Consider the following 21,973-nt stretch of genomic DNA (forward strand, 5'->3'; position numbering starts at 1 on the left):
CCCTGATCTAAGGAAAAGTGTACGAAAGTGCATTACTGTGCCCTGTGAATAGGCCCGGTCTATGGTTCTAATCCTTGCACTAGAATGATAATAGACTGGAGTCACCTCCAATCATCTTCCCTCAAAGGAGGGCCGAAAAAGTCGGTCAGAACAATTTGGAAGGCCTAAGACAACATAAAGCGGGAGCCTTTAGATATGTGTATCCAATAGCTCTTCGATTTACATCCAGAATTTTGGGCCAGTAATTGGACAACAGCGGGCAATCCCACAATATGTGCAACAGTGTGCCCTCGTTATCGCAACCTCGCCAACAAGTAGGGCTCCTTTGTGGGTTGCCTCTGTGTAAGAGTACCGGTGTGAGATACTAATATGTAGCTATTTTCGTAGCGGTTTCTATGCTGGCCACTTTACGTATTGTGTGCTTCGCCCTGTAATAAATCCCTTTCCAGTCTTTCTGCGTAAGATCCCCACCCAACTCCCTCTCCCACCTCCTTTGACTCTGTGTGGCCTGCGATTGTGGGCTATGTCTAATCATGTTGTATATGTCCGTTATCAGTCCTTTTTCTGAGGTTTTAGTTATTAACCATTTTTAATATTTGGTCCATCGGCGGAATCCCGGAGCTTTGACCCTTCCTTGAAGTACCCAATAGCGAAGTTGTAAATATCTCAGTCTCTCGGCTTCGGGAATCCCATAGTCCAGCCTCAGTTGAGAAAAGGGCATTCTGCCCTCCTAGGTCAAATAAATGACCCACTGAGCAGGCAGGAGTTTCTCCCCCTGCTCGGAAGGCTTTATCGGGCATTAGGGGTGAGAATTCATTGTTTCCAAAGAGAGGGAGCAAGGGGGGCAGGAATGTAGTTAATGTCTTTCTGTCGCCACTCCATCTCACACTGACATCACTGATTTAATAATTGGAGACCCCATCAAGCCCCTAGGACATTGGGCCTTCTTTAATAAGGGGACCTTCCAGAGAGGAATCGCAGCAAGTGCTCTATTCTGAAAGAGCCATCTTTTTTCCGATTCCACTAAGTACCTCATTTGTGCAGCTTTATAGTAGCTAAGGAGGTCTGGGATTCCCAGCCCACCTGCCTCAGGCCGCAGATATCCCGAAGCTTTACTCGTCCTTGGTTGCGTTCCTGCCCAGACAAAGTGGTTAAGATCTCATTGAAGCGAGGTAATCACACCTGGGGAAGACAGCGCCAGCAAAGTCTGGAACAGGTAAAGTGCTTTTGGTAAAAGGGACATTTTCACCGCCACTATTCTCCCGAGTAGCGATAGTTGTGTTTACTCCAGGCGCCTAGGTCTTTTTTCGCTTGCTGTGTCAGCCTGGCATGGTTCAGTTGGGTTGTTTGGCGCACAGATGCTGCCAGGTCCAGGCCAAGGTAGGGAATCAAATCCACCATCTGGATTCCAGATAGCCATCCCTCCGGGGGCCGGGGATGTTGGATTCAAATTCAGTATCAATGATTTCCCAACGATAACAAGGTAACCTGAAACCCGGCCAAATGCGTCTAATTCTTCTAAGAAGGCGGGGAGGGAATCTTTAGGTTCAGTCAATGCTGCGATTACGTCATCTGCGTAGAGGCTTATAGGATGTTTTTCACCCCCAAACGGAATCCCTTTTATGTTTGGGTTATCCCTGACCCTCTGTGTTAAAGGCTCAATATAGAGCGAATAGCAAGGGGGACAACGGACAGCCCTGCCTGGTGCCCCTCTGAATGGCGAATGGGTGCGAGGAAATGCCATTTACTCGTATGGTCTCCATAGGGCAGTTATAGCAGCAACGTAGCCACTCCCTGAATTTCTCACCCAGGCCGACTTTGGACATTGTATAACTAAGGAACCTCCAGTCCACTCGGTTGAACGCTTTTTCAGCATCAACCGTCAGTAGGAGTGCATCCATATGCGTTTGGTAGGCCTTGTCTATTAGTTGGAGTACCCTCTTGGTGTTGTCCGCGCATTGACGGGATTGGATAAAACCCGCTTGACCAGGCTCTATCAAATTTAGCATGCCGGGGCCTAGCAGAGTGGCGAGGATTCCGGTAAAGAGTTTAAAATCGACATTGAGTAAAGATATGGGTCGATATGAACCACAATGTTGTCTATCTTTACCTGGCTTGGGCAGTACCACTATTGCCGCCGCTAACATCGTGGCAGGAATCGGGTTTGCAGTCCCAAAGGAATGTAACAGTCTCGTCAAAATCCGGGCTAAAATGTGGCAGAAAAAGAGCAGAAAACCCGTCGGTGCCGGGGGACTTGAGCATTTTGAGGTGCGAAAACGCTGTGACCACTTCCTCGACTCGAATGGGAGCATCCAGTGCTGATGCCTTTTCAGGGGTGAGTTTGGGCATGGCAACAGATTGCAAGTAATCTATGGTGGCGGCTTCTGAGGTGATGTCAGCTATGAATAATTTTTCATAAAATTCCCTGAAAGTGCGGGCTAGCTCCTGGTCCTCTGTGACTTCCCTCTGTCCATTCTCCATTAGTGAGGAGACCTTTGTTCGCTGTCTTTGGGCCCTCAACCTGTTGGCTAAGAGACGACCCGTACGGTCCCCCCTGATGTAATAAGTATGCTTCAGGCTAACCACCGCATATTCGGCCCTATCCAGGTCTATTCCGGTTAGCTGTGCCCTAGCTGGTTTTAGTTGCTTCCAGACCCTTGGTGCGCGTGTCCTGCTATGTACTCTTTCTAATACATGTATCTGGGCCGATAGGCTAGCTCTCAGTTCCTTACAATAACTATTTTCAGCTGCTGACAGTGCTATAAGATCCCCACACCCCACCGTCTTCATTGCTTCCCATAGTGTCACTGTTGATCTGTCAGGTGTAGTGTTGATGGCAAAATATTCCTGGATAATTTTAGTGAGGTGCTGAACCACTGTTTTCTTGAGAGCATATTTTCTTTAAGTCTCCAGCAGCCAGCCTGGCGGGGGCTTGACGGCAACGATATGTGCATCATGGTCTGCAAGGGCCATAGGATCTATGTTCACTGCTGTGACTACCCTGGTAATCTCCCTCGTCCCCAGGAAATAATCGATGTGGGCATAAGACCTATGTGCGTGCGAGAAGGTGTATTGGGTCGAGTGCGGGTGTGCCTCCCTCCAGATGTCCATGAAGCCCAGTTCCTGCAGCCATTTCTTCCCTTCCCCGGATAGTTCTCTTTGAGCCAGGAGTAGGCCTGTGATCTATCCCTGCTCACGCCCGTCACCATATTCTGGTCCCCCCCCTATTAAAGTTATGCAATTTTGTGGGACCATGACGTCTGCCAGAGCTGTTTTGAGAAATCGTTCCTGTCCTGAGTTTGGAGCGCATAGGGAGCCTATTACTATGGGCTGGGAGCCAAATTATATGGTGTATGCCAGCAGTCTCCCCTTTATTTCAGCCACCTTCTCCTTTACCTCCACCATACAGCGTTTGGATATGGGCAGAGCTACTCCTGCCTTCTTCTCCCCTGTGGAGGAAAAATACTGCTGTGGGAATGCTTTCGATCTCATGCGGTGGCAATCCTTAGCGAGAAGGTGTCTCTTGCAAGAGACAGATATCCGCCTCTGCGTGTTATAGGTAAGAAAGGATTGCCTGCCATTTGACTGGGTTATTGAGCCCTTTTACATTGATCGTAAGTATTCTCACCTCTTCCGAGGCCATGGTAGATGGTTGTGAGGTGGTTTATTATGTCTCCCAAAGTGTAGCATTCTTCCCATCAAGCCTGAGTTTCCAATCCCTTAAAGGATAGCGATAGGAATCAGTGTGAGGGTGCGATTTAAATTGTTCTCAGAGCAACAAGAACCCCTATGATAAAGATTGTGTGTGTGTACCGGACCCCCCACCCTCCCCACCCCAACCAACAGAACAATAGTTACCCCAAGAAAGAGTCCAGGAGCCGTAGTGAACCTCCTCGTCTCCCTGGTGAGACAGGTTGTAGGGTGCAGCTTGTGGCAATCAACGTTCCCGTCCCCCCCCCCCATCCCCGGCCCCAACCACCCGCAATCCCCCAGCAAGCTTTGGACCACTTGTCTGACCCAGCAAGTAGATCAATTTTCAGCTAAGGGTGCGAGTTCGGGAGTCAATGGGCCAGCACTGCTTGGCGTTCCTGAGCGATGGTCTCCGACTCTGGTCTGGAGGAGGCTTTCGGCTTCTCTCTCGTTGATCTCTCTTTTCTTCATAGTCCGTCTCGTCTGCTGGAGGGACTTCGATGCCCGGGACCTTACAGGCTTCCTGTAGTGACTTGATTTGGCGAAGCCTGTCGCCCCACTTGAAGATGATGCGAAATGAATGCCCCCACAAGTAAGGGAGCCCTTAGCAATGGAGGTGAATTGTTACTAGTGGGAGTCTCTGCGCTTTTGCAACGTGATCGCCGCCAGGTCAGGATACAAGGCAATGTCATGTCCTCCATAGGTTAGTGGTTGTACGTCCCTGTATTTCCTCAGAATGAGTTCTTTGAGTTGAAAGTCTGGGAAGTAAGCCAGCCAGTATGTCGGGAGGTGGTGCTGGCGCCTTCCTTTTCAAGCCTACTCTGTGGGCCATGTCAAGTCTTATTGGAAAGTCTTGCGATTCCTGCAAGATGTGGCAAAAGAGGCCCTGGAGGTATGTGGTAATATCTGTACCTTCTTCTTCAGAGGGAACTCCTTTCACACGGATATTATTTCTGCGGGAACAATTTTCCAAATCTTCCCCTTGGGCTTGAATGTCTATTTTTTGGGCCTGAAGGCGGATCACCTCTTGTTTCAAGTGCTCCACTTCCCCCTCCCTTGATTCTTCCCGGTCTTCCATTGAGGCCACTCTCTCTCCAATTGTGTCCATATCAGTCTTATTCCCTTAATCTCGTAGGAGAAATCTTTTCTGAGGGGTTGAAAATAATTGGGCCAGGAATGCTCTTGTGACTGGTTCCTCCATGGAGTCTGACTCACGCCCTCCGGTCGCAGGTGGGGGTGCGCTGTCGTCATCTCCGCTCGCCTCCGAGATCTTGGTGAACATGTCCTTCACGTTCCTGTCTTTCTTTGCACGTGTTAAGGACATGTCTGATCTGCGGCCTGGCATGGGAAGCTGCGGCGTGGGGGTACGTCCCAGGGTGGAAGCCTGCGATTTGAGTTATACGGGCGGTGGCAATTGCTCCGTATGAGGCAGCAGTACATGACCTGAGGGCCTTGTGATCAGGACTCCCATGACCGTTGAAGCCCTTTCGTAGGTCGCTGCTGCGTTGTTCCTTCTAATCCCACCTAGACGTCTGTGTGCGGGTGTAAGTCGCCCCGTAGATCTCGCTACACAGCAGGAAGGCCACCCCAATCGCTGCTCCACTCACGTGACACCACCAAGTTGCGCACTTCTCGACCTAGGCCTCGGCAATATCATCTGTCGGCCCACCGTCAACCGCAGCCTGTGCAGTCCCTCTCAGGGTCCCGGGCGCACCTACAATCTGTTGGTTGGCAAACCTGTGTGAGTACTGACCGTTACGTGCCTCTGGTCCCAGGGCACAGCTCGACATGGTGCGAGGCCAGGCGCAGCAGTTCCTCGATTTTCCGCCCCCCCCCCCGGCGACCTCGAGGCCGCTGGGTTCGTTGCCGCAGGCACCATAGAGGGGGTGTGTAAGTTCCGGGCAGGGGGCTAGTCCATTCCACCAGGCGCCTCCTGGGGCTGCTAGCATGTTCACCCGTCTTCGCCCACTGCCAGGGTCTCAACCCTCGTAGGCCGTAGTGCGTGGCGAGCTAATCCTGTCCGATGCAGCAGTGAGTTGCTGCCTGTACGGGCCTATCTGGCTTGGAGCTCACTCTAGCTCTCTGTCCTCCCCAGCAAGTCCAGTGTCAGGGGCTGCCTGGTGCCCCTTTCGTGCCCCATGTTCCCTAGTCCCAGGGGCGCCGCCTCTGCCATCGGGCCCCGCTGGTCTGGTTGGGGCCGCAGGCCCGGGGCTGCATCCTGCTGCCCGGTTTTCCCCTCCAGCCGGGTAAGGCTGCTCAAGGTCACTCGCCGCTGGTCGCCGTCAGCGTGGTTCTGGGCTCAGACACCCGCTTGCTCAGTCTCCGCTCCGGCATCCGCACTCTGGTGCTCCGCTGTCACAGTGCCCTCCGGCACCCACGCTCTCCTGGGGGAAGGCACTTCACCCCCTCTATGGGCCTAGAATGTCCGCTGTAGGGAGCACCCAAGAGGCTCCGGGTCTCATCGGCTCCGATGCTCTGTCTTGTTGCGCAGCTCTCCTTCCCAGGCCTCCATCTTGTCTCACCGGTGAAGAGCCGCTGGGCAACGCTTCTGAAGATGTTCCCTCGAGCGAACTCATTGTGGTACACACCCTAAGGTTCTCGCTCGTCCACTGAGCACAACCGAGGGTCCGGCGCTCTGCAACAGTGCCGGGAAGATAGCATGCTGCCGATGGGAACAGCGAGACAAGCGAGTCACGTCTTAACTGCTTGCCATCTTGGCCACGCCCCAGTCGTATTGTTTTTGATGTTATGAAACAGTGTAACTAAGTGTTATTTACTTTTCAATCTATTTGAGATTAATCACTCTACTTCTCCATAGTGTAAGCTTTACCTTTTTGTCCGGACTTCTTAGAGAGACTTCAGTGGCACAAAGGAGAACTTGATCATGCAACTGGAGTGCAGTTTTACTGGTGGCCCAGGGACTCTTGTGGTTCTCATTACCCACACAGGATACTTCCCAACAACCATGGACTGCTCCAGGATTTACCTCTGTGATATTTACGTCAGTAGTTAAGTCCATGCTGACTTTACAAGTGCTTGATTGTTGTACCATTGGTATGGTGGAGCAATAAACACCGCAAAGCTACACTCTAACACCACCCATAAGTATTCAGTGAGGAAGATATCTGTTGCTTCATTCATTGAATGTTTAGAATAGAGACGGAGGGATCTCTTCCCAGTCCTCCCCAATAATTTTCACCCATGCTGCATTAAGCCTGTTTTAATCTTGTTATCCTAAGGGAAGGGCCAGTCTTCAGACAATTCTTACTCTTTCTGATTCTGCCTCCTTTTGACACTATCTCTACCTCTCCTGCTGTCCATTCGTCTCTCTCTTCCCGTCCCTAGCTATCATTTACTCAAATCCACCCTGTTACAATAGTGATCACATCAGAGACCATTATAATAGTGGCCACACTTTGCAGAACTACTAGTAATGGCCACCCAAACTTATTTCTCAATTTTGAGTAAGGCCACAATATTATATCCAGCATATTGTCTAAAACAATATCAAGAATTTACACACGGATTTACAATTCTAAACTCTACAACTACCTTGAAGGTATATATCTTCAATACAAATAGATGTGCAGATAAGAACGTAAATATGCTTTCTGACATACCCAAATATGGTTTGCTTGAAGCAAAGGTCCTCCTGGGCCTTTTGGGGAAAGGAAGAATATCTCGGATTTATAAGAGACTGGTCATTAATTACTTTTACTGTTTCTCGGAACTAAAGGTATGTTGGGAAAGGTGGCTAGTCTGTTACAGGATAAAGTTTGGAGAGGTGCGTGTGTGGACCCAAGGGTGACCGCTATTTCCACATGCCTCTGGATCATCCATCAATTATCTGCGTGTAAACTATCTTACACCTAAATGACTATGGCAGGTGGAGAATCTCTGAGCGCACAGACCTCTTATGCCTAGAGAGTGAGAGTGGTGTATTTACAGACCCATCACCCTGGATTGCACTGTTAGGTATTATTGAAGATTTGGTGTGTTGCCATGGAGAATGGATAGAGCTTTGCACCATGATTACTAAAAGAGACATCGCTAAGCACTGGAACTCTGCAACTCCCTGTTCCTTAACTGTGTTGCATTCAGCAATAGACTGTTGCGAAAAGCAAGAGAAACCCATATATCAAGCAGGGTCTATACTCTGAAGCATAAGAAAATATGGGGCAGGTGGCGGGGTTATCATAGATTCAGACAATGTGCGTAAGGGAGTATAATACTTGTCAGTTGCTACTGGGGCAATTTAATATTTTGATTTAGGTTTTTGTGTATTGGCATGCTCTATTAAAAAATAATAAAATGTGGTTATAAAAAAATAAGAACGTAAAGAAAGCTATACTTACCTTTACATACTTACTGTCGAGATATTGTTGTAGTCTGTGTGCTGCAAAAAAATATTTTGACCGGACGACATTTGGAATTCATTTGAGCACTATAGGAAACAACCCCTTGTTGCATGGCCACTACCATAATTTACGAGATTGTATTGCTGGGTTTTGGCCTCTACGCACTAGTACAATGCTGTCCACTGTATGTACTCTGACTTACCAGCAAGTCCATTGTATATGATACCCAGGGCCTCTAAGTTGAATGTTATTTGTGTACTGCAGCACACCTTGTTTCACCACTAGAGTGATAACGGAAATAATGACTGTAGGCCTACTGCTATAGCCTGTCTGTTCAGTTTTTAAAAGTACAAATGTGCCCTGCCAAAATAACCCCTTTTGGCAGACCTAAACCCTCCTAAATATTAATAAGTCACTTCTAAGTAGGGATTACATTTCCATAAGGAAGGGAGCTTGGTATTGAAAAGTAGGGCATGTAAAAGTATTATGGAAAACTTGTCCTTTCAGTGACAAGGTCCCAAAAGTTATTTCCTCTGTAGCAGGGTTATCTTTCCCATAAGGAAGAATTGGGATACGTTATTAAATCTAAATAATGCTCTCTTCATCTAGGAACCAGCTGAAAGGGTAATTATTGGGCTATCAAATTTGTACTACATTTGCAAAATGTACTTTTAAAAAGTCACCTTTTCTCTGCTTAAAACTTCTAGAAGCCCATTCGCTTCCAACTGTGACCCAGAAGCTGACTAGCCCCTTTGATGAGGTGTGAACTTGCTCCCAGAGCTGAGACAAAGGTCTTGAGTGTGCGGAGGTGTTCTGTTCCTCTGACAGGATAACCATCTGGGCAGTGCCAAGGAAGTTAATTAACCTGAGAAGCCTACCCTGTCTCAGGCACATGTAGCTACTACCATCTGGGCATATCACTCCTGTGTCCTTTTAGTCCATCAGGGATCCAGTGGGAGGGATGCTGCCCTCAGAACCAGTTTTGAGTCACCAGAGGGTAGGGGTTGCTCATTTCAGTGGCCACACCTCTAGGATGTAGACAAGAGCTTTGCTTATGGGACAACATATTCTGCCATGTTGTGTTTTGGTAGAGAGGAGCACTTTAGGATAGTTTGCAGTCGGACAAAGAAACTGCTTTAAAAGTGGGAGGGGTATCTCTGGGAACTCTTTTCATATTGATGAAGGTGTGGCCAGGAGTGACTCCCACCCACATGCTAGTGCCAGGTATAAATGTAGGTCCCCGTGCTCCTTCTTCAGAACTTTACTGGACCTGAGGAAGACAGAAGAAGGACTGCGCCTGCTGTTGAGCCCTATTGTTGAGTGATGGACCTACTCCCACTTCTAACCAGGGCAAAGAAGTGGACTCAAAGGGTCAGTTTGCTGACCGTCTGTTGAGCTACAGGGACAGAAAAGCTGGAGAAACCCACTTTCTTGGAATATCCCAACTGGCCAATTACAAGTGGACCTGTCCTGGGCCGTGCTGGTGGCTTCTGTTGGAGTGAGTCCTGACCCCTCAAGTGCTGTTCCTAAGGTCCTGTATATCTGGGCTCATCCTCCAGCCAAAACCTAAAAACCTGGATCTTACAAACTTTTTACTAACATTTTTTTGCCTGGATAACTGTTGAGGAACCGGGGACCAACCTGCCAGGTGATCCTCCAAATTTGCAACACCAGTGGGTCTGACTTTGCCACAGCTCCTGCTATGTTCTTCTCCGCAGCAGATTGGTTTTAGCTGGATAGACGCTGACTGGCATCTGATGATTTTCAACCCGCCTCTGCTACAGTTTGCAACATTGCCCTGCTGAGGAAATCTGACCTCCAGAAAAAAAGTCTTAAGTCTGAAGGTAGAAAGCCTCACCGGGCCTGATGCAGACCAGCATCCTGTCGACATTGACGGCTTCAATAAGACCTCATCCTGTCGTGGACGAGCCTGTAATCGGATCCAGCCTTCAGTGTTGCTCCGCTGAAGACTCTACCGTCCCTGAAATTTTCTAAGTGTGAGGGTAAATTTCAGACCAGGACAAATCCACCCTGTGTATCCTATCTGTGCTCCATCACTGCCGGCTTAAAAACCTATCCTTGTCCCAGTGTACCACGACTTGTTGACTGCGATTGTTGCTCATGTGCTTTTTGGTGCTATTTTAACTTTAAAAATGCATATCTCCGGTTTCCCTTATTGGATGATTGTTTTTGGTGTCATTTTGTTCATTAAATGAGTCTCTATTTTTATAAATTGAAGTTTATTGAAAACATAACACACAAGTGGAGCCTATGTAGCCCCACCTAAAAAGATATAAAAACAAAACATTGTCACTCGAGTAGGATGTCAAAGCATTTCGAATAAAACAGAACTAAAAGAGTCGGTATCTTCACATCCTAGCCCACATTGCCAAGGAGAGGAAGGAAGTAAATCTGGAAGCAAAACAATATGCTACTGACTCTGTTACAATTACATGGTTTCTTCTCACCGTTCGAGAAAAACACATGGGAGGCATTAGACATAGTTGAGATCTTATGAAAGTTGTCTCATCTATCAAAATCAGGCGATTTATATAAAGCAACTTGTGGAATAGTCTGCTCACCTGGCTCGTGCACCAGCCAACCCAATATGTCAAATTGAGCAACACCAGAGGCACATATCTCACATTAATCAAGAAGAAAAAAGAGGAAAAGGAAAACAGAAGAGGGGATCAATCTGCTCGACTAAGCGAGGGAGCTATGGAAGCTGCATTAAGAATAACCTGTGATTGGAGGGGGCAGCAATCCTGGAGCAGAGGGAGTGATGAGGCCTCTTCTACGAAGGAATCCGTTCAGGGGAGTCTTGCTTCTCATAAGGTTTGAGGGAGTCATCAAACAACTGCAGGGCTAGTGGCCTAGGGGGAACCAATCAAGAATATTCCATACTAGAAAGATGTTGTATTAGGGCCTGCCAAACTTGGGTAAATGTGGCATCCGCATTGTTGATGCGTGCAATGAGCAGTTCAAGGGATAGAACGTGCCACAAGTGGCCATTGGTGGAGGGTGGGGTTACTTCCAAGTTAAAGCTATGGATTGCCTGGCAGCACCCAGCATCTGTAGTATCAATCGCCAGTCTGCATATTTCATTCCGGTCATTGTCGGGGGTCTAAGGCCTAGTATGGTGACCAGAGGGGAGGAGGGAATAGGGAAACCCACCACATCCTTTATATGACTGAGGATCTCTTTCGAGAACGTTTCAAGTCTTGAACAGGACCACCAAATATGTAGAAAGTCTCCTCTGTCAGCCTGGCATCTCCAGCAGGTCGGGGGTAAATTTTGTAGCATTTGATGAAGTCGAACCGGAGTAAGGTACCAACGCGACATAAGCTTGTACGCTGATTCACGCTGGGGTATGCAATGATATATTTTTGGGATGTCCTGCAATAACCGAGCCCAACAGTCTGGAGCTATGTCTTCCCCAAAGTCAATGTTCCATTGCTGTTGGTAAGTGTGAGGTAGGGGTTGATGTGAGTGTTGCAAACCGGTGTAAGTGCGAGAGATCAAACCCCTCGACCCAGTGAACTGACGCACTAGAGTTTCAAAGTTTGTGAGTTTTCTAGTGGCTCCTTGGGTATAGGCCTTAGCAAGCAGCCAATGCCGTAACTGATAATATTTCAACGAGCACCCACCGTAAGGTGGAAGGATAGTTTGCATTGATCAAACAAGAGAAATTTGTCACCTTGAAACAAGTCTTGGATGACCCGGTATTCACCATGAGACCACGCACCAAACGCCTGGCGTTGTAACTTGGGCGGGAACATGGGATTACGTACAATGGGGGTGTTAGGGGAAGGGAAAGTAGTCAGACCCTGAGAGACCGCTAATGTGTCCCAAATCTCCTGAACAGTTTTAGTGGGGGTAGCAATGTAGGAACTCCTGGGTCGAGCTCAACGAGACAGCCAAGCCCTGTCCCACAAGGGCCAACAGGAAACTGCCCGATCCATATGAAACCAGTGTTTCTCATTCTCACGGACCACCCACTCTGAAATATACCGAAGATGACCGTCCCAATAGTATTCCAAGAGAGTAGGACCCGCGAGCCCCCGTTTTCGACATTTTAAGTGTTAAATGCTTTGCATATTTTCTTAAGTAAAGCCTGCTTGTTCTGTGCCATAGCTACCAGAAGTTGATCTCTGCTTTAATTTACTGAAACCTTTACTGGACGTGACCAGAATAGTGACATTACCGCAACTAATAATCCACTTTCTCACAAACCTCAACCACCTGATGCACAAGACTGGGATACTAACAGCAGTGTAAGGAAAAGCTTTATAATATTAAAATGCCTCCACATTACTAATGACCTAACAGTCACACCATTAAGTGCTTACTGGCACAAAGGACTACCAAAAGCTACACGTCTCCACAACTCTGTATGATCTACTATTCAAAGAGTAGTTTAAGTGTATTTTTAAATTTGAATCCTTTTGTTTACAAATCTCAGCATATCGTGTTCTTCACGGTTTTCTAACAAATAATGCACTTTCTGTTTCAGTTTAACATCCACAAGAAAATCTCATATTTTTCTTGCATATGGACCTTCTTCACCATGGCTAGAGTAGACCCTCTGAATTAAGCACTGTCTTAGGCTGCACTTCAGGGAGCTGCTACCAGGGTGCTGGTGAACTATGTTCCATTTAGGCTGCGCTTGCCTCTTCCTGCGTCAGACTTGTCTCTGGGAGCACCCTGGCCTCTTCCAGGTCCAACCGGGATGATAATAGGACATTTCGCTGGCACCATGCGGCAGGTGTGGAAACTCCTCTTTCATGTGTGGTTGGCTGCGCTGCAGGAGACCCAGGATCTGCACCATAGACTCAGAGGCTGCTGCTTCCTTTAATTTAACAATGGAGCATTTCAGGAGGCCAGTCCAGCGGTTTTAAATAAACACGTTGAACTGGATTATTTTGTTCAAAGTTGTGGCAAATACCTTTTTACTGAGCATCTTTTTTTATGCATTATCTCTTACTAAAGCTCCTTCAAATACGTGAGTTCACGATGCTTATGGAGCAAGGCTGGTTTTAGGTTTGTGCTGTGTATTCAGCAGTTTTAAGGCATCAATGAAAATGTCAAGATAACTCTGGTGATTAATGTTCCTGCTGGATAGCCATGAATCTTTGTCTAGCGACAGTTTTTACTTCTCGATAAGTGTGCAAAGGGTTAATATGTCTGTCGCAAAGGGTTAATATGCGTGCTGCTAAGAACGTGTACCATGCAAATCACACAACTGTATTTATGGGGATAGCTCAGTGGTTTACTGCTTTGGTCACAGATCTTTTTGTTATTTGCAATTCATAAATTTCAATCTTAACATAGTGACCTATGAATTGTTATCAAAGAGCTGCTTGCAAGATGCATGGTATAGGTTAGAACTTTGTTTTTTTCCCCAATTACTGAGGCCAATCCCAACCACTGGGGTACGTTTTAAATCCTGAGATTTTGCTTCTCCAGAACAAGCACTCTTACTCTTTAGATATACTGCCTACTAGTACCAATGATCTGTGATTCCTATAACTTTTAATCCTCCGTGTCACACATAACATTTCCTAAAGACTGATTTCCACACATATGATTCATTGTCTCTGTATTATATGTTTGTGTGATGTAAATTGCTCTGACACCCTACACTAGTATGAATAGTGCTATGCAACAAATTAAAGGTGTTTTAGAGACGGACACTTGTGAGACGAAGGACACTGTTGGAGGGTGGTAGTGAGGGAAACTGGAGAAGCAAGTCATTGGAGTATCGGCAAAAAAGAAAGTTGCACGTGCGCCACCACTGCCATATATACCATGAACTCAGTGTTTGATGGCGCTGAAAAAATTGTGTTTTGCCTGGAAACTGAATCATGTTTTCTAAATAGTTGCCCAGAAGAACTGGAGTCTAGTCCATGTCAGTCAAACAACTCCAGATAATGCCCTAGTCCTACTTTTATCTGATATCACTGAAGATCAAATAAAGACAGTTGAGCAGTATTTAAGGCTACAAGGCAGTAGTTGAGTAGGTCTGATTAGGCCGGCCCAGCTTAGAACACCTCTGTTAGGTCTAATCGACTGCCGACACTCCTGTCCCAGCCTCTCTCCTGAGGGTGGTCTTGGCTCCGCCCCCCCACCTCACCCTGTTACCTCTTTCTCCACCTGCTAGCAGTGTGTTGCTAATGCTCTACCTTTCCTCCGCTTCCCACTGTCCATCATACCCCAGGGCATCATAGAGGCGGCAGGGAGAGGACACATGTGCGGTCTTGGAAACAGATTCAGTGTCTTGTGGCAACACCAGACCCGCAGAGGGCAGGTTGGGGTGCGCTCTATTCTTTGAATAGTGAGCCAGAAGAGGGAGAATTTTAGGCTTGGGATGTAAGGTAAGACTTTCATCCTTCAGAGGTTGATAGACGAGCACCAATGAGTTGGGTAACAGTTCCTCCAGGTGCAACTTTTGGCTGTACGCTTTTGTTAGTGCACATGAAAAAAAAGGAGTAGCTAGGCAAGCACATGTTCTGAGAATAAGTCTGCTCTCCACTCGCGGGCACGTAACGGCACTGGAGGTAGAGTTTGGATGGCTCAGAGGGGGGCATGTCAGTACAGGGGCAGGGATATGAAGGACATATAGATTAGCTTGAAAGGATCGCAAAGAAGAAGCCCATTAGTACTGTGGAGAACTCTGAGTGAATGGGGACATCAGTGCTGGGCTCTGGAGGTCTCAGTGAAAGAACATTTTTAGCACAGTTGGATGGAGTTACAGCTCTTTGATGAGGAGTAACTCAGGACCTGGGTTTTGAAGGCTGAATTTGCACGCCTACACACTGCCCTTCACGTATTTCATTTCATGAAATGCAGGGCATGCATATGCCCGCAGTGGGGCTTACTCGGGTAAAGGTACCTTCCGAGGCCTGGCACATGCTGAGGGTGTCCACAGAGCTGGCTTGCAACCTAGGCCCAATATACCTACAATGGTTGGAAGCTGGGAACCTGCATAAGAATGGCTACTCAGACTGGGGAAGGACATACATCAGGGACGAGGGTACTCACCCCGACTGCTCAGGCCAAACGTTTATTCACTGGGTTTGTGTAAGAGCTTGTCATGAGGTAGAAAAGAGGACAAGGAGACAGGGTGGAAGTTGATAGACGAGGTAAAAAATCAAGGAAGGATGGTAAAAAAATCAAGGATGAAGGAAAACAGAAGATTGGAATGCAATAGAGCTGGGATAGTAAGAGGTTGGGAGGAGTGATATAGAGGAGTGAAATAAAGGAAGGGGATAGAAGGATAGGTTCGAATGGGATATGAAGTAGACCGAACATTCCGCCGGGGTGCGGCCGAATCCTAAGCATGTGCAGATTGGACGGCCCCCGGCCGTCCGACGCACATGCTCACTGTGACGTCGGACGGCCCCGCCATCCGATGCATCAAAAAGGATAAAAGCAGGGGAGTCACAGAATCAAAATGAAAGTAAAGAAGGGAGAGTAGAGAAAAGATGAAAACTGGAAAGAAAGAAAAGGTGCAGGATAGGAAAGCAGAATAATAGGAACCGAGGCTAAGCTTAAATTTGGGGTGGGAGGCTGTGAGCTTCAGGTTACCCAACAATGCCACATGTTAAAATACACTACAGGGAGCAGGGCCATAAGGGGCCTTAAGGCAGTAGGAAGGGAGAGGAGTGCAGACTGTGAGGGGTACTTATAACTCATTTTTTTGTAAAATAACTATTTTTAAGACCTTTAAAATGGAGAAGTGCGAGTGTTTTTTTTCTGCAAGTGTATGTAAAAATCCCAAGTGAAATCCGAAAAACATCTTCCCATACCCAACTTAAAACACCTGTACCCAACTATTTACTTCAGAATACATTTATTAGTGGGGTGTAACACCCCAAACACCCTCCTGAAGCTACGCCCCTGATTCGGAAGGGCGGAAATAATAGAAAGATTGAGAGCGAGGAAGATTCGCAGGAGAGGGAAAGGGGAGATTTGAGTGTAGAGAGAAAAGGGGGCATATATGGAGAAGGTGCACTAAAGGAGTGAGAGTAAAAAGGAAGAAGTGAATAAGCAAGAAATGCTGAGGAAAAGAAAGAAAGGGGTGTGAAACATAGAAAGGAGTGAAAAAAGGGAAGGAAAGAAGGAAGGATGATAAGAACAAACAAATGACGATGGGTAACGAGAGGAGGGAAAAGGACTTAAAAGGACAATTAGAAGACTATTTGGGCAACACCAGACACAGTAGGTCAATTAGTTAATCTCCTAGAGAGCGAAATTCATTAGTACAGTAGTTAAGTGGCTTTGCTTTGCACATGATTGCTGAGAGAGCGGTCATCCAAAGGGGGGGGAGGGGTGTTTTTTAGTTGTGTCCCTCAACTGTAACAAATTGAAAACTTGAATAAATCAGAGTTTGAGAACAAGGGTGATGGGTAGACAAAGGTTACACCAAGGAGTTCAGAGATAATGAACTAAATGAGTAGGAGAGAAGCATAGTCGAGGTATAGGTTTGAGAGAAAAAGGGTAGTATGAGAGAGAAGACATGGAGATTAGAGAGAGTTTGGGGAAGAGAGAATGGTAGGACGTAGATTGAAGAGAGGAGGCAGGATGAGGGAGAAGAGGAGGAGAGCGGAAAGGGGAAAGAAAAGTGGGCAGTATAAAGAGGTGCATGGAAACCAGACAAACTGTAAAAAAGGGAGGCACGAGATGAGGAAAAGCGAGAGATGAAGTCGATTGGGACAAGAAAAGGTGTCAGGAGGAGATAAGAGACTCATGACGAAAGTGAAGAGAGAGTAATGATATGTAGAATGATTAGAGCACGAGAATCTGTGTCAAGTAGCCCACTGCACCCTGCTGTAATGGGTATCTTTTAATACTAACCCATAGGTGAGGCAATTTTCTTTCTGGCTTAGATTAGGGCCAATGGTACCCTTGCCATGCCACTGATTTATGGTAGCTTACATGTGGCACATACTTGTATATTAAGTTGTTGCTTGTCTACAGTGTACGCAGCCTTGCCAGTTGTGCATGAAGCACCATTTTTGCCACACATAAAGGAAAACAATTAGAGAAAACATTGCTGGTGAGCTACCCGGTGAAACCCCAGAACTGAACAGTTGACACAACCTGACCATACCCATAAACCCATGTAGAATACATAATTTGCCAGTTTCCCGTGTGAATCTTTAGTCTGCCTTTCACTACTTACTGATTGACACTTCAGTCACATAATTTAGAAATTCTGATCATTGTGTGTATACAGTTATGTGCCCGTTGAATATATAAATGCATTTGTTTCAAATGTTTTGCTTTGTTAACGTATGTAACTTAAAAATGCTAAAAATTTTAAACATTTGAAACCTTTTTTGTACTTTTAGGTCGTTTTAACTAAGAGAGCAGATCCAGCTGAATTGAAAACAATATTTATTAAGGTATGTAAGAGGACATTTATATTCTGCTTAAAGGTATGTCACCTTATAAACTGATCACTGTCTGAAAATATTTGAACTGTTTGCATTGCCACGGATATATAGGAGAAACAAATGGGGAAAAAAGATACATTTGTAGGTTGTCATTTTCCATTTTGTGGAGGTAAGCACATTTATAGGTTATTCAGTAAGTATATCCCTGTCAGATGGGTTTCCGCTAGGGAGAAGGCGTGTACTTGATTGTTTTCTCACTTCTACATGGACATGGGTCTTTCTTACCAAAAAAAAAGATAAGCACTGGACTGGATATTGAACTTATTGTGTCTGTTGATTTGTTGAGTTTTAAGCTGGTATTCCCCACTAAAACTTTGAGATGACTGTTACTGCTTGGCCTGGCTACCCTGAGAGTCCACAGAAAAGGATGTACTTGGCCTACTTTGCATAACCATAGTAGGACAAATCTCAAGACACCAGTGAGAAAGACCTCAACCAATACAATAGAGGGCTAGTAGCTTTGCCTGCCCTGTGGCCTCTGAGTGGAGTCTGATATTGGTAGACAATTGGTCCCAAGATTTCAGCTTTGCAGTCATCCAGGACACAGTAGGCAGCCTTTTGATCACTAACATCAGAACCAGGAATTGATATGAAGCTTGAGGCAGGTGAGGCCTTCTCTACAGGTTTCTACAGCCACCAAGGCACCCCGGGTATCGCTGGTGTTCTGATTCTATGTCTAAAGCAAATACTGAGGAAGGCAGGCTCATCCCTGAAAACCGCCATGGCTAGTGCTAATGGTGTAGAAATACTTCAGAAAATTAACTCTACCTCTAACCACAACAACTTGTAAATAACACCTTAGCTCTTGTATGTCGGTAATTTTGAGACCGTCTTTTATAGTGTTGTAGTGCGCACACTTTGTAAGCTTAACGTTCAGGCTGCACACTGCGGTCTCAGAGATGGCTCTGTGTGCTCCTCAAGAGTGGTGTAAGATGGTCATGGTTGGCCACAGGTCTTCAGACAATTTTAGCATTTTCCCTCAAAGGAAACCTATGGTGAGATTGCACTATTCTTCAAGGATTTTTGATCTGTGAGTCTATTTTAGTCTTAACTCTGCATTGGTACGACAATGTAATGCACATAGTGCCTTGTCCTATTCACTGTACAATTTTGTATTGATAGATACTAGAAAAACATGCAGTTGTAGAAAGAAAACACTTTTTTTTGCATTGCTTGTAACTATTGTCTGGCATGGAAAATCTGCCCGGCAAAAATAAATAAAATATATATATTTACTTAAGATAGGTAATTGAAAGTTGTGTATGTGGATTGGTAAAGATGGGAAGACTTTTGCGATGCCTGTAATGTTGACTTTTTCATTGAAATCCTCAAAAGTACATTATTGATGAGCAAAGATGAAAAAGCTGTTGCCCGAAAAACGCTACCAGTCACTACTGAATGGTGGGCAATGCCTGCAGGCATGACAGATTGCTATGACCTTTATCTCTGGATCGATTGGCACCTGGAGCGGAGAGCGGAGTGCATGTTTTTGCCAAGGCAACAACATGGGGTCGGTGCTTCCTGGGTGTAGCCAAGGCGGCGCATTGTGGGTTTTAGGGGATGAAATATTGAGTTTAGGATACGACTGTTCATCATATTATAAGCCTAGTACGTCCTTACCATTGCTAAAAGACAACTTAGCATGTGTTGGGTACTAGCAGATGTAGAATGTGTGGATAAAGGCTACTTTCTTAATCTGGTATCTGCTTTGAAAATCCCAAAATTTTGACTTTGTGATTTGGGGGCGGATGCTCTTGGTTTAGAGAATATCAATAAGAGTCAACAAATTTACTACAAAGCATCTGTTAACGGATGCTGTGGCTAGATAGTAAGACCGGTAAAATGATATAAAAACTCATTGTAGGAAAGTAGGATCTGCTTTCATGGTTGCCCTCACTTTTTGGCTGCTGTCAGTGTGTTTTGACTGCAGTTTGCTGGGATCTTGTTATTCAGGACCCCAGCATCTGTATGCTCTCTCCCAAAATGGCTTTGGTAAGTACCTTTGTATCTCCACAATTGGCTACTGGTGTACCCTTTTAAGTCCCTAGTATATGATACGAAGGTACCCTGCTCAAAGGTACACCAGGGGTCTCCCATAGGCTGCAGCATGTATTTTGCCACCCATGGGAATCCACTTAAACTCAGACTACAGACCTGCCCTTGCAGCCTGTGTGAGGTGGTGCTTGCGCCTCTCAAGACTGATATATGTTTCTTTATATCTGAGGACTTTACACTTAAAACCTCTTAGTTCCCCCATGGAAGGTCCTTCAGTTCTGAGGGCAAGGTGCTTGGTTATAAGTGTGAGGGTGCCACTGCATGAGCAAGACACCCCTACAAACCCCAGAGTCTAAGCTCGAGGCTTTGTAAGTGCTTTCAGCCAACATGGCCATGTTTGGTATCAAACATGTTGGAATCATACCCCAACACTGATTCTGATGTTGGAGGTATGATCCCATGTACTGGGGGGGACCCTTAAGGGAGCCCCTGTACTCCTGGTTACAGCCTTTTGGGGTCTGCCAGCAAGCTAGTGCTGCTGCCGACCACAAACATGATTCTGCCTTCCAGCTGCTGAGCTGAGCATGTGCAGGGGCAGGTAGAACAATATGTTTCCTTTTACTGTGAGGTGTGATTACCTCCCACAGAGGATTTAGTGTATTGAGCTGGGGTGGGGGTGATTTTCAGTACCACCAGACTGCATTGAAGGGCACTTTTTTGCCCTTCTTGCATAATCCGGTTTGAGACAGCTCAAGAACCCTTGGTTCCCGCTCTGGCGCGAAACTGGATAAAAGACAGTGGAGTATCCTTCACTCTGTCCAGCTCCTCCTTTGTGAGAGATCCCAGAGTCATTTCAACACTTTCCTTGGGTATTTAAGGCTCCCCTGGGGTTGGGTCCCTAAATACATCATGGAACAAGACTCCCCACTGAAACGAAGACACTCTTTAACCGTCTGGACACTTGGACTTGGTTGGACTTGGACTGGAATCAAGACTGCATCAAGGAAGACTTCTACTGCTCCTGGTCTCGCTGTACTTCAAGTCTTCTGCCTCTTCTGTGTCTTTGCTGTGCTCAGGTTCTCCAGCGGACTTGTGTGCATCAAGGACATCCAAAGGAATCTCCCTTGGAGTAAAGGAGTCACTCCCGTTAGTCAGCAGGCACCACAATGAAGCGGACCGGTCTGCTGCTTCTGTCGTCCTTACATACTTCCGTAGGCCCAGCAACACAGGTGGTGGTTTGTCAGCTTTCCAGAGGCCTGACCTGTCTTTCCTTCAGTTTGAAGGACAATATCCCTTGTCTGAGTCACTGTGACCTAACCCCTGCGCACCGTGTTGACTTGCGGTTGCCAAAGCTTGCTGACTCTTCACTCCAGAGATAATTGGGCTACAGAAGCTCCAGCCACCAGCAGCTCACCCCTCGGTTCATCATCACTTGCACTGCGGGCCTCCATCTGTGATGAGCTGCCTGAGGTCCTCTTGCGATTCCTGTGCCTTTGGTCTGTGGGTCCTCTTAAAGGTCTTCTGTGTTGATGGGCTTTCCTGCTTGCTCCTGGACTGCGCTGCTTCTCCTTTACTTGGTGAGTCCCTTGGACCTTGCTGGTTTCAACGATTGTATCTGGTTGTCCCGCACACCAGTTGTGGCTACCAAGGCTTGTTGGTGCTCCCATCAGATACCGACCACCTAGACACGGACAGTCGTCGTGGGACAGCTGGTGCATAGCTTCTGGTCTTCTTCAGCATCGCCTGGTCCCCGCAGATGCAGCAACAAAGTCCTCGACAACTCTCCTGATCTCCCTACCAAGGGTGGGCATTGTGCTTCTGTGTCTCCTGGTCACCTCCAAGGGGCATAGACTGTCCCTTCTGCTTACAGGTTCTCCTCTTCAAGAATCTATCCTTGAATTCCACCGGACATCTTCAGAGACTTCTCCAAAACCCTTTCTTCCAAATTCTTCCATTGTCATCTATGGAAGGGTCCGACATCACTTCACCCCTATGTACCCGGCTTCCCTGGTGCAGGTGACCTAGTTCCAGAGGCATCCACGAATGGGTGGCTCTCCAACCTTCTGTACTCCAAAGGGTTTCTTCTGAGTCCTCTGGGAAGGGTGCCTTTTCTTTAAAACTGTAACCGCAACTTCTCCATGGAGTTCCATTGGGCACGCCGCTGTGTTTCCACTCTGCACGCAGCCTCTGTGGGGTTCCTGGGTACTTACCTTGGGTGGTTCCTGGTTCTCCCAGCTCAGCTGATTCCTTTGGTCCAAGTCCCGTTCTTCCTTGCAGTTCGCATTCCACTTCTTTAGTATTTGGTTTGGTCTCCACCTGGAGACCAGTGTATATTTGTGCTGCTTACCTGATTTCTTTGAAGTAATTTCATGTTTATTGTCGATATCTCCAACTAGGAGATAAACTAATGTAGTAGTGATTGTTTTGTGCAATAGATATACCTATTTTTCATACACAGTGTGGTTCTTTTTC

At 46.7% G+C, this 21,973-nt stretch overlaps 1 protein-coding gene across 1 annotated transcript in view; it reads left to right on the top strand.

The window, feature by feature from the left end:
* SLC25A13 (solute carrier family 25 member 13) overlaps positions 1-21,973 on the top strand; it is a 785,732-nt gene that overhangs the window by 44,321 nt on the left and 719,438 nt on the right. Inside the window, exon 2 of the mRNA XM_086941927.1 lies at positions 17,402-17,455. Within this exon, the coding sequence (XP_086798053.1) occupies positions 17,402-17,455 (54 nt within the window). The remainder of the gene's footprint in view (positions 1-17,401; positions 17,456-21,973) is intronic.

This window comes from Lissotriton vulgaris, chromosome 10 (genome assembly GCF_964263255.1).
Source record: "Lissotriton vulgaris chromosome 10, aLisVul1.2, whole genome shotgun sequence".
Lineage (NCBI taxonomy): Eukaryota > Metazoa > Chordata > Amphibia > Caudata > Salamandridae > Lissotriton > Lissotriton vulgaris.